Source organism: Salmo trutta, chromosome 27 (assembly GCF_901001165.1).
Source record: "Salmo trutta chromosome 27, fSalTru1.1, whole genome shotgun sequence".
In the NCBI taxonomy this organism is placed as follows: domain Eukaryota; kingdom Metazoa; phylum Chordata; class Actinopteri; order Salmoniformes; family Salmonidae; genus Salmo; species Salmo trutta.
In genome coordinates, this window is record NC_042983.1 from 34,880,405 (window position 1) to 34,893,513 (window position 13,109).

General features: G+C 44.0%; 1 protein-coding gene and 1 long non-coding RNA gene across 2 annotated transcripts in view; both read left to right on the plus strand.

The window, feature by feature from the left end:
• Positions 1-13,109, plus strand: part of LOC115164937 (drebrin-like protein B) — a 52,049-nt gene that overhangs the window by 26,374 nt on the left and 12,566 nt on the right. Inside the window, exons 2-4 of the mRNA XM_029717866.1 lie at positions 5,273-5,328; positions 5,556-5,668; positions 6,382-6,456. Of these exons, the coding sequence (XP_029573726.1) occupies positions 5,273-5,328; positions 5,556-5,668; positions 6,382-6,456 (244 nt within the window). The remainder of the gene's footprint in view (positions 1-5,272; positions 5,329-5,555; positions 5,669-6,381; positions 6,457-13,109) is intronic.
• On the plus strand, positions 7,472-7,906 carry LOC115164938 (uncharacterized). The gene is made up of 2 exons (XR_003870031.1): positions 7,472-7,819; positions 7,875-7,906. It is a non-coding gene; the product is annotated as an uncharacterized LOC115164938 (long non-coding RNA).

The window sequence follows — 13,109 nt, forward strand, 5'->3', positions numbered from 1 at the left end:
ATGCCTCTAGTACTAATCAGAGAGGAGAAACCAGGGGCATGTTTTCCACCAATGTTATTCACATGAAACTCAAGAGGGAAACAGACAAGACGGACGGAGGGACAGACGGCCCAAACTTTATTGGTCACTAACACAGACACAAGGTTGAGTCAGACAGACACAGTGGATGGGCGCTTGCTTTCATGGCTGTTGTTCTTGTTAGAGATGTGCTGAATCTAAGTCCCCCACCGCAACCCACTACCCAGAAAAAGCTGTGCAAGTCTGCCTCGTGACACGCCGAGCCAGCGCACTGCTAACACTAGGGGGGAACAACAGGGACATTATTGTGTCCTCATCACACACGCACACACTGTCTTAACTCTTGCTATTAATTTGTCTCTCAGAGGACAATAGCCACAATAACATAATAAATCAGACCTAGTCAGTCAGTCTGCTGAGGTCTGTATAGAGATGAGGTGTAGGGATCAATCAATGTACTCAGTGTCTGTGGGCTACTGTATAGCGCTGTTAGAATAAACTGTGACCACAGGGACCTCTTCAGGGACCTCTTCAGGGACCTCTTCAGTGACCTCTTCAGGGACCTCTTCAATAAATGTATTTATTGATTCTCTTTAATAAGAGATGAAAATGTAATGCATGTAAGGTTATTTGTTGATGTAAAAATCTGTGTTGGTCTTAATTGACCTATTTTAAGGATTTCGACAGAACTTCTGGTGAAAAAAAAGGGGTCCCCAGAACTTCTGCCGACAAAAATGGGGTCCCTGCTGAAAAAGTGTGAATACCACCGTTCTAGAGGTCTTACTTCTCTGTCCTTTACTGTATGTGCCAGGAGATGTATATTTGCAAAACAAACTTTTTGTTGTCCTTCAAATGTGTGATTGAAATGTGTGATTTGTATCGTTTAACATCTCATTTGTGAACGTGCTGATACTGAAGGTTTGACAAGGCTCAATCAGTCTCAATGGGACAACCTTGAAACGATGAAGTGATATTATATGTTACCTGTACTGCCATGCTCTACACTACACACCCACTGTGACTCTGAGTCAGAGAGAGATTGACAGGCACGATCTCAACAGTAAACCTGTTTCTGCTCTGTTTCACCTGTTTGAAAGTGAGGTGAATAGTTCCAGGGATTTTACTTATAGGGCAAAGGGTTCCACACACACACACACACACACACACACACACACACACACACACACACACACACACACACACACACACACACACACACACACACACACACACACACACACACACACACACACAGAGGTAGGCCTCTCACCTTTGACCTGGTGCTCTTTCCCCCTGGGCCCTCCTCCGCTGGTCCAGATGTCAGGGACACACCCACCAGCTGGCCTAGGAGCTCCAGCATGGACAGATTTCCTCCCTCCCTCCTGTCCTGGCCCTGACCCCCACCACCCACATAGTCAGTGGTCCTATACAGTAGAAGGTCACCTGTGACCTGAGCTGAGATTGAGTTGTAGACAGCAGTAGGGCAGGTTTTCTCGTGTCAATCAGAAATCTTGGCTTTCAGGTGAGGGATTCGGCCTGGAAAAACAATGTCACTGTGTGTTATTGTTCAGATATTGTGTAACAACTGCCTCGCTGTTTTACGCTGGGCCACTCGCTAACAAGCATGATGGACAGGAAGAAAGAGAGAGGGAAGGAATGAGAGAAAAGGAGAGAGAGTCATGGTAAAACAGAACTAATCTGCTGGCACATTTTGGACATGCATTACTCTGTGGGGATGCAAGTTAGAGTTTAGCCAAACTATGCGCAACAAATGCCAAACGTGTGTGTGTGTGTGTGTGTGTGAGTGTGTGTGTAGTGTTGACTTAACACGTGGTCTGCCCAGCTGTCTGTATGTTATTTAGTTATGGGCTAGAGGACATGTCATTCCTCTATCTAGACAGATTAAACACCAACTTTATATAATTTTAGGAACTTCCTACACCTTTTGGAATGAGAAGATCAAAGATCCTACTTAGAGAAACAGTCAACATTAAACCAGGCTTTTATAGCAGGACACTAATCCGGATACTTATACGAACCATCAAACAGGCAAAGCGTCAATACAGGACTAAGATTGAATCCTACTACACCGGCTCTGATGCTCATCTGATGTGGCAGGGCTTGCAAACTATTACGGACTACAAAGGGAAACCCAGCCGCAAGCTGCCCATTGACTCGAGCCTACTGGACGGGCTAAATGCTTTTTTATGCGCTTTGAGGCAAGCAACACTGAAGCATGGATGAGAGCACCACATCCGACAAACGTCAAAGCCGGTGTAGTAGGATTCAATCTTAGTCCTGTATTGATGCTTTGCCTGTTTGATGGTTTGTCTGAAGGCATAGCAGGATTTCTTATAAGCGTACGGATTAGTGTCCCGCTTCTTGAAAGCGGCAGCTCTAGCTTTTAGCTCGGTGCTAGCTGTCCATGGCTTCTGGTTGGGATATGTACGTACAGTCACTGTGGGGACGATGTTGTCGATGCACTTATTGATGAAGCCGGTGACTGAGGTGATGTACTGCTCAATGCTATTGGATAAATCCCGTAACATATTCCAGTCTGTGCTAGCAAAACAGTCCTGTAGCGAGGCATCTGCGTCATCTGATCACTTCCGTATTGAGAGAGTCACTGGTACTTCCTGCTTTAGTTTTTGCTTGTAAGCAGGAGTCAGGAGGATAGAATTATGGTCAGATTTTCCAAATGGATGGAGAGCTTTGTACGCATCTCTGTGTGTGGAGTAAAGGTGGTCTGGAGTTTTTTTTCTCCTCTGGTTGCACATGTGACATGCTGGTATAAATTAGGTAAAACGGATTTAAGTTTTCCTGCATTAAAGTCCCCGGCCACTAGGAGCGCCGCTTCTTGATGAGAATTTTCTTGTTTGCTTATGGCCTTATACAGCTCGTTGAGTGCAGTCTTAGTGTCAGCGTCGGCTTATGGTGGTAAATAAGACAGCTACGAAAAATATAGATAAACTCTCTTCGTAGATAGTGTGGTCTACAGCTTATCATGAGGTACTCTACCTCAGGCGAGAAATACCTTGAGACTACCATAATATTAGACATCGCACACCAGCTGTTATTGAAAAATAGACACACAACCCACCCCTCATCTTACTGGATGTAACTGTTCTGTCCTGCCGATGCGTGGAAAACCAAGCCAACTGTATATTATCTGTGTCGTCGTTCAGCCACGACTCGGTGAAACGTAAGATATTACAGTTTTGAATGTCCCGTTGGTAGGATGGTCTCGAATGGAGCTCATCCAGTTCATTCTCCAGTGATTGCACGTTGGCTAATAGAACGGATGGTAGAGACAGGTTACCCACTCTCCAACAAATTCTCAGAAGGCACCCTGATCTCCGTCCCCTGTATTTCCTTATTTTCTTCATGTGAATGACAGGGATTTGGGCCTTGTCTGGGAGCAACATTATATCCTTTGCGTCCGACTCATAAAAGAAAAAATCTTTGTCCAGTTCGAGGTGAGTAATCGCTGTTCTGATATCCAGAAGCTCTTTTCGGTCATAAGAGACGGTAGGATCAACATTATGTACATAATAAGTTACAAACAATGTGGAAAAACACACAAAATAGCACAATTGGTTAGGAGCCGGTTAACCTCTCTGGTGTATGTGGGACGCTCCTGCGGGACACACTGCCAACAGCCAGTGAAATAGCAGGGTGCCAAATTCAAAACAACAAAGATCTCATAATTCAAATTTCTCAAACATACAACTATCATATCCCATTTTAAAGATACACTTCTCGTTAATCCAACCACATTGTCCGATTTCAAAAAGGCTTTACGGCGAAAGCAGAACATTAGATTATGTTAGGACAGCACCTAAACAAGAAAAACCACACAGCCATTTTCCAAGCAAGGAGAGGCGTCACAAAAACCAGAAATACAGCTAAAATGAATCACTAACCTTTGATCTTCATCAGATGGCACTCATAGGACTTCATGTTACACAATACATGTATGTTTTGCTCGATAAAGTTCATATTTATATCCAAAAAACTCATTTTACATTGGCGTGTAAAGTTCATGAAATGTTTTGCCTCCCAAAACTCCCGGTGAATGAGCACATCAGTTTACAGAAATACTCATCATAAACGTTGATAAAATATTAAACTGTTATTCAAAGAATTATAGATACACTTCTCCTTAATACAACCGCTGTGTCAGATAAAAAAAAAAAAACTTTACAGCGAAAGCACACTTTGCAATAATCTGAGTACAGCGCTCAGACACGAAACCAAACCCGCCATTTTGTGGAGTCAACAAAACTCAGAAATAATATTATAAATATTCACTTACCTTTGATGATCTTCATCAGAATGCACTCCCAGGAATCCCAGGTCCACAATAAATGTTTGTTTTGTTCGATTTATGTCCAAATACCTGCTTTTTGTTTGCGCGTTCAGTCCACCACTCCAAATGCAGGAAGCGCGCCCAAAATGCCATGACGAAAAGTCAAAAAAAGTTCTATTTACGTTAGTAGAAATATGTCAAACGATGTATAGCATCAATCTTTAAGATGTTTTGAACATAAATCTTCAGTAATATTCCAACCGGACAATTCCAATGTCTTCAGAAAAGAAAAGGAACACAGCTAACTCTCACGTGAGTGCGCACCTATGAGCTCATGTCATTTCCTCACTCATCAACTTCCAGGCCCTCTTGTTCGCTCCATATTCACAGTAGAAGCATGAAACAACGTTCTAAAGACTGTTGACATCTAGTGGAAGCCTTAGGAAGTACAAAATTAACCCTGAGTCACTGTATACTGTATAGGCAATCACTTGAAAAAATACAAAGCTCAGATTTCCACACTTCCTGGTTGGATTTTTCTCAGGGTTTTGCTTGCCATATGAGTTCTGTTATACTCACAGACATCATTCAAACAGTTTTAGAAACTTCAGAGTGTTTTCTATCCAAATCTACTAATAATATGCATATCCTACCTTCTGAGCCTGAGTAGCAGGCAGTTTAATTTGGGCACGCCTTTCATCCGGACGTCAAAATACTGCCCCCTACCCTAGAGAAGTTAAACGGCAGCCATCCCCTCCGGCGCCATTCATCCCATCGGCTATGCACCATTTTAAAGGAAATGTTACCTTGGTCACTGTCCATTGGAAATGACAGTAACTTTTATACGTCAACTGAACCCTGGCCTGAATCTTTGGGTCCATAGTTGTGATGATGCAGTGTATTTGTGCTCCTGTCACTAGGCTGTCTCTCTCTATCACCCCACAGGGCTCTGTTCACCTACGATGGGGCCACTAACAACCTCAAACTGGCCGACTCTGGAGGTAAAGCTTACTGGATGATTTGAACTTGTCACCTTTTTTGAACTTGAGTTTTCTAAAATGATAGATGAAAAGTTAGTGGTGTTTATTAATCGCTCAGTCTCTCTCTCTCTCTCTCTCTCTCTCTCATTTTCTCTCTCTCTCTCTCTCTCATTTTCTCTCTCTCTCTCTCTCTCATTTTCTCTCTCTCTCTCTGAATCCCGCCCCCCTCTCTCTTGTCTCTCCTACAGCGGGTGGAGTGGTGGAGCTGTCAGAGAAGTTCATCATAGCCAGACCTCAGTATGGGCTCTGCAGGGTGGGCTCAGCCGAGGTGGGAGGCCCTCGTGTCGCCATGATCTGCTGGGTGAGTGTCCTCCACTACAACATGGCCCTCTGAATGGGTGTGGTACCATATATTAACTCTATTTACCTGTTGCTGTGTCTCAGGTGCTTGAAGTAGAAAGTGGCCCATAACCACAGCTCTAGGATCAGATTCCCTACCCTCAATCCTATCCTTAACCATTAGAAGGATGGAAAAAATATTTGACTGTATCAGAGGTTAGGGACAAGCTTTGGTTCTCATTGGCTCATGCCACTGTTGGATGTGTTTGGATTGGTGTTTTGGTCTGGGGTCAACGTGTGTGATGTGTCTGCTAAATTGCGGACACCGGACGCCAGGCCTAGCTTTTTACTGATACCAATTATTTTGACTGATGTGCCCACACACACAAGCAGGGCAGCAGATGCTTAGAATGTTCCTAATGTGCTTAGCTGGTCCCGTATCTATGGCGACCTTGTGGAATGTTGTGGTGGAGGTCAGAGGTTGCATCTGTAGCCAGTCAGGCAGCTACACATACACACACACACACAAATCAGAAACTTGTGAAACATACTGTACCTTCATTATCTTGTATATGATATGTAACATGCTAATAATGGTAGATATAACATTGGCAAAATGATTCCACAAGGGTGTACATGCAGTACCTGATGACAGAAGACTGAAGCCAGACTTTCTGATAATGAGTCTCTCTCTGGCTCCCTCAGACTAATTATGTAGTGTGTGTGGGTCTCCAGGTCGGGCCAAACGTGGATGAGAACCGCAGGACAGAATGTGCCAGCCATGTGCCCGCTATCAAGACCTTTTTCAAGGTACGGTACCACACCACTCGCACCCCTGCCTTGCCCTGCCCTAAGCTGCCAGTTTGTCTGTTGGTCATACACCCCTGCCTTGCCCTGCCCTAAGCTGCCAGTTTGTCTGTTGGTCATACACCCCTGCCTTGCCCTGCCCTAAGCTGCCAGTTTGTCTGTTGGTCATACACCCCTGCCTTGCCCTGCCCTAAGCTGCCAGTTTGTCTGTTGGTCATACAGTCATCCAGTCAGTGACCTCATTGCAGCTGCAGCATTTGATAGTATTCAGGAGTGGCATGATTAATATGGGAGTTAAGTGTTTTCTCTATCTCCTACATCCTGTGTTGGTACCATTGTGGAATGTTACTCTGTTTCTTCTCTTCACTGTTTCTCTAACAATGAATAATGGATAAACACCCTCCTATAGTAACTGTTGTCAAGACAATACAGAGAGTTGGTGTTGCTAATGTAGAAAGGGTGGAACTGGCCTGACCAGGAACGAGGGAATGAATAGTGATGTTGTCACACTTGGTAAGACACACACACACACACACACACACACACACACACACACACACACACACACACACAAGCGCATCGCACCAGCACGTGCATTATATATATACACACACACACATAGATATATGCATCAACCAGCACCAGCATGTGCATTGTGCACACACAAACAAAAACAATCCTTATCTGTCTCTCTCACATACAAACATAAATACACACACATGCTCTATATTTACACACAGTAGTTTACTTTTCATTGTTAAACGTCTTCCTGTCTTCAGTGCACTTCCTACCGCATGGGTTTGTATGGTCCAGTGGCGGGCCAGGCCAATGTCCAGGCTGGTGGCAGGGGGGTAGGGGGGCAGGGGGGTAGGGGGGCAGGGGGGGTAGGGGTCACCACAACATTGCCACCGAGATGGGAGATGAGCCACCGACGGGCACAGCATAAACACTCACCAAGTGGTGACAGGGCCTCACAGGAAACAGAGAAAAGAATGGTCCCTACAGGGAGGAAGAGGAAGAGGAAGAGGAGGATGAGAAGAGGGGTGTGGGTGTGTGTGTGTAAACTGTCCAGACGCTGGGTGCTCTGTCTGCTTGCTGTAAAAGAGTATTTATTTAACATTTCCATCTTACTGCAGAGAAGTTTATGGGTCATCCATTCAGCCTATAGCCAGACCCCATTGTTACTAGTTTACATATAAAGGTGTCATCCATTCAGCCTATAGCCAGACCCCATTGTTACTAGTTTACATATAAAGGTGTCATCCATTCAGCCTATAGCCAGACCCCATTGTTACTAGTTTACATATAAAGGTGTCATCCATTCAGCCTATAGCCAGACCCCATTGTTACTAGTTTACATATAAAGGTGTCATCCATTCAGCCTATAGCCAGACCCCATTGTTACTAGTTTACATATAAAGGTGTCATCCGGTCGAATCCAGATGCATCCCTGGAATGGAGAAAAAAAAAGTTGTCCCTTTTTTAATTGAATTCTTTACTCAGTTAAGTATTTGGCCTAGGAACCTTTGTGACCCCAGTCTCAGATATACCATAGTTTGTGTGTGTCTTTATTACGTAATAGGTAAAGTATGTGTTAGCGTTGAAAAGAATGGGTTACCGAGATTTACCGCCCAAACCCACTCCCTTTTCCCGGGATAAATAACTGCGAGAGAACTGTAAATTCTAATACATTATTTCTATGAACAGAATGACGTTAAATGATATGTGATGTCTAAGTCTGGCTTTTCTACAGACGACGGCCTACTCTGCTATCTGCATGATCAATCATCAACGCTCAGGGTGGGGACAGACAGCTTATCTCCATATGGAGCGCAGTTCACAATGCATGTATTATCTCATCATGGGAACTTTGTTTCTTGTGACAGGTAGCTGATATTTGCTGCAGCAAAGCCTATGTTACAGTAATATTAGGACTGAATGCGCGTCTAATTCACCCATCTCCATCTGGCTATCGGGTTTTGTTTTGTAATGTTGAATTTTTTAAATTGCAGCTGCAGAGTTTTAAAACAGCCAATTACTGGAATATTGTGGCTTTAAATCAGTGCACACATGACACAGTCTCTCTCTCTCCATCAATTCCATTCAAATTGCATCCAAAATAGATAGGCCTAATCCTGTTCAAGATTTATATATATATATATATATATATATATCAATCAATCACCTACTCATTCAAGGGTGTTTCCTTTATTTGTACTATGTTCTACGTTGTATAATAATAGTGAAGACATCAAAACTATGAAATAATATGGAATCATGTAGTAACTAAAAAAGTGTTAAACAAATCCAAATATATTTTATACTTGAGATTCTTCAAAGTAGCCACCCTTTGCCTTGATGACAGCTTTGCACACTCTTGGCATTCTCTCAACCAGCTTTACCTGGTTCCCACATATGCTGAGCATTTGTTGGCTGCTTTTTACTGTGCGGTCCAACTCATCCCAAACCATCTCAATTGGGTTGAGGTCGGGTGATTGTGGAGGCCAGGTCATCTGATGCAGCACTTCATCACTCTCCTTCTTGGTCAAATAGGCCTTACACAGCCTGGAGGTGTGTTTTGTGTCTGTCCTGTTGAAAAACAAATGATAGTACCACTAAACTCAAACCAGATGGGATGGCGAATCGCTGCAGAATGCAGTGGTAGCCATGCTGGTTAAGTATGTTTTGAATTCTAAATAAATCACAGACAGTGTCACCAGCAAAGCACCCCCACACCATCCCACCACCTCCTCCATGCTTCACGGTGGGAACCACAAATGCGGAGATCATCCGTTCATCTACTCTGCGTCTCACAAAGAGTGGTTTCTTTCTTTCTTAGTAGTGGTTTCTTTGCAGAAATTCCACCATGAAGGCCTGATTCACGCGATCTCCTCTGAACAGTTGATGTTGATATGTGTCTGTTACTTGAACACTCTGAAGCATTTATTTGGGTGCAATCTGAGGTGCAGTTAACTCTAATGAACTTATCCTCTGCAGCAGAGGTAACCCAGTTTTTTTTTCTTCCTGTGGCTGTCCTCATGAAAGCCAGTTTCATCATAGCGCTTGATGGTTTTTGCAACTGCACTTGAAGAAACTTTCAAAGTTCTTGAAATGTTCCGCATTGACTGACCTTCATGTCTTAAAGTAATGATGGACTGTCATTTCCGTTTGCTTATTTGAGCTGTTCTTGGCATAATATGGACTTGGTATTTTACCAAATAGGGTTATCTTCTGTATACCACCCCGACCTTGTCACAACACCGATTGGCTCAAACGCATTAAGAAGGAAAGAAATTCCCCAAATTAACTTTTTACAAAGCACAGCTGTTAATTGAAATGCATTCCAGGTGACTACCTCATGAAGCTGGTTGAGAGAATGCCAAGAGTGTGCAAAGCAAAGGGTGGCTACTTTGAAGGCAAAGGGTGGCTGCTTTGAAGAATTTCAAACATAAAAAATATTTTGATTTGTTTAACACTTTTTTGGTTACTACATGATACCATGTGTTATTTTATATTTGTGATGTCTTCACTATTATTCTACAATGTAGAAAATAGTACAAATAAAGAAAAACCCTTGAATGAATAGGTGTGTCCAATGTCAGATGAAAGCATCTGGGTAATAGTCACATTGCAGTCCTGCTGTTCTTTATGTTTGAGCCCATTCTCTGAGACCTGGGCTTTCCACATCATTAGTCAACATTTTGTCTCATCACCATGTGGGGTCTATAAAACCACATGACGCTTGTGTCATACAGCGTTACTGGAAGGTGGCTTGGATTAATAAATGATGAATGATTAATAAACGCTTACTCAATCAGGACATACAGACAGAGCCAGTTTGCTTTTATAGGTTTTGCCAGTCACCTCAAGACTCATTCTTACTGTAACCTTGTAAAATATGTGGCTTCCAGGAAGTTGTGTGAGGTGGTTCACTTCTCGGTCAAAGGACAAAACTCACATAATCTCCTGAATCATACTGTAAATTTGCTGAGTTGCTTCTTAGGAGAGACGTATTTCTGGTGTAGCGCCCTCGTGTGGTGGAAAGGGCACCAGTGCTACATCAACATGCATAGACACTGCGGCACTTCCAGCTGGCCTGATCCTGCTCTGTGGTGACCATGAATTTAGTTCATTAAATATAGTGCATGTTGTTGTTCCCAGTCCATATGTTACAGAGTGCTATATTTGTTTAATACAAAAATACATTTGTCTTCCAGTCTGACAGTTCTGTGAGAAGCTACAGCACCAACTGAAACAACAAACATGACAAGATCGAGAGACTAGGATGCATAGAACTAATGGGAACTGGGTTATTGTTGTTGTTTTTTGTCCAAAACCTTTGGAATTATTAGTCAGGATTAGAACATTGGGATGTGCTCCGACCGAGTCACAATGCCCCATGGCAGTTCTATTCTCTCTTTCTCTCTTTCTCCCTCTGCAAGTCTCAGCTAGCAACTCAGTGAAAGAGGGTGAATCACCTGCAGCGTTTGAGTGAGTTTCATATTGTATCAACAAGTCTTTTGCACAATTGCTCATTGTTGCTCAATCTAAGTGGAAAAGACCAGTATACCGTCAGGTAGACAGGTGACAGTGGAAGCAGTTGGGGTGAAAACTAAGGGGGAAGATTTAGGAGAAGAGGGGAATGAAGGGAACGAGACAGGACAAGTATAGAGGAGGAAAGTACAGGAGAGGGTAGGGGAAGGAGTAAGAATGGGAGGATAGAAGTCTATGGGTGTGTGAGGAGAGGTCTATGAAAGAGGACAGAGGACAAGACCGGGTGTGTGAGGAGAGGTCTATGAAAGAGGACAGAGGAGAGGACAGGGTGTGTGAGGAGAGGTCTATGAAAGAGGACCGAGGAGAGGACAGGGTGTGTGAGGAGAGGTCTATGAAAGACAACAGAGGAGAGGACAGGGTGTGTGAGGAGAGGTCTATGAAAGAGGACCGAGGAGAGGACAGGGTGTGTGAGGAGAGGTCTATGAAAGAGGACAGAGGAGAGGACAGGGTGTGTGAGGAGAGGTCTATGAAAGAGGACAGAGGAGAGGACAGGGTTTGTGAGGAGAGGTCTATGAAAGACAACAGAGAGAACAGGGTGTGTGAGGAGAGGTCAATGAAAGAGGACAGAGGAGAGGACAGGGTGTGTGAGGAGAGGTCTATGAAAGAGGACAAGACCGGGTGTGTGAGGAGAGGTCTATGAAAGAGGACCAAGGAGAGGACAGGGTGTGTGAGGAGAGGTCTATGAAAGAGGACCGAGGAGAGGAGACTATATTAGGGAGAGGCCTTAGAGGAGCCCGTATTAAGGAGAGGCCTTAAAGGAGACAGTATTAGGGAGAGGCCTTAGAGGAGACAGTATTAAGGAGAGGCCTTAGAGGAGACAGTATTAGGGAGAGGCCTTAGAGGAGACAGTATTAGGGAGAGGCCTTAGAGGAGACAGTATTAGGGAGAGGCCTTAGAGGAGACAGTATTAAGGAGAGGCCTTAGAGGAGACAGTATTAAGGAGAGGCCTTAGCGGAGACAGTATTAGGGAGAGGCCTTAGCGGAGACAGTATTAAGGAGAGGCCTTAGCGGAGACAGTATTAGGGAGAGGCCTTAGCGGAGACAGTATTAAGGAGAGGCCTTAGAGGAGACAGTATTAAGGAGAGGCCTTAGCGGAGACAGTATTAGGGAGAGGCCTTAGCGGAGACAGTATTAGGGAGAGGCCTATCATCTGAAACATAATGACACACAGAGAGACCATTAGGAGAGGCAGAGGAGATCATTTACACCCTCTTCACCACAACGCCCTCCTTCCTCCCTCAGGGGAACCTCACACTGCTTGGGAGAAGTGAGGGAGGGACGGAGGGAGGGAGAAATGAGGAAGGGCGGGAAGGAAGGAGGGAGGGAGTGCAACTGTGTGAGTGGGCCTATTAAGATATTTGCGCGTGATTAACGGATTTCAGTTTATTACAATAGCTCCCACCTTAGGCCAATCATTTTAATTTTGTATATGCCGCATCATTCACCCAAGTTAGTTCAAAATCGGGCCAGTGCTGTCAGATTTTGCATGTGACTAACTAACGGACAGAGTCAGATCCAGAGTGTGTGGGGGACAATAAATATAGTGACACAAGCAATAAATACACAGTGAATAACGATAATGAGTAAAGATAACATGGATATATACAGGAAGCACAGGTACCGAGTCGATGTGCAGGGCTACGGGGAAGTTGAGGTAGATATGTACAGTGGCAAGAAAAAGTATGTGAACCCTTTGGAATTACCTGGGTTTCTGCATAAATTGGTCATAAAATTTGGTCTGATCTTCATCTAAGTCACAACAATAGACAAACATGGTCTGTTTAAACTAATAACACACAAACAATTATGTTTCATGTCTTTATTGAACACACCGTGTAAACATTCACAGTGCAGGGTGGGAAAAGTATGTGAACCCTTGGATTTAATAACTGGTTGACCCTCCTTTGGAGGTAATAACCTCAACCAAACGTTTTCTGTAGTTGTGGGTCCGACCTTCACAACGGCATTTTGGACCATTCCAACCTCTTTACAAAACTGTTTCAGTTCAGCAATATTCTTGGGATGTCTGGTGTGAACTGCTCTCTTGAGGTCATGCCACAGCATCTCAAATGGGGTTGAGGTCAGGACTCTGGCTGGGCCAC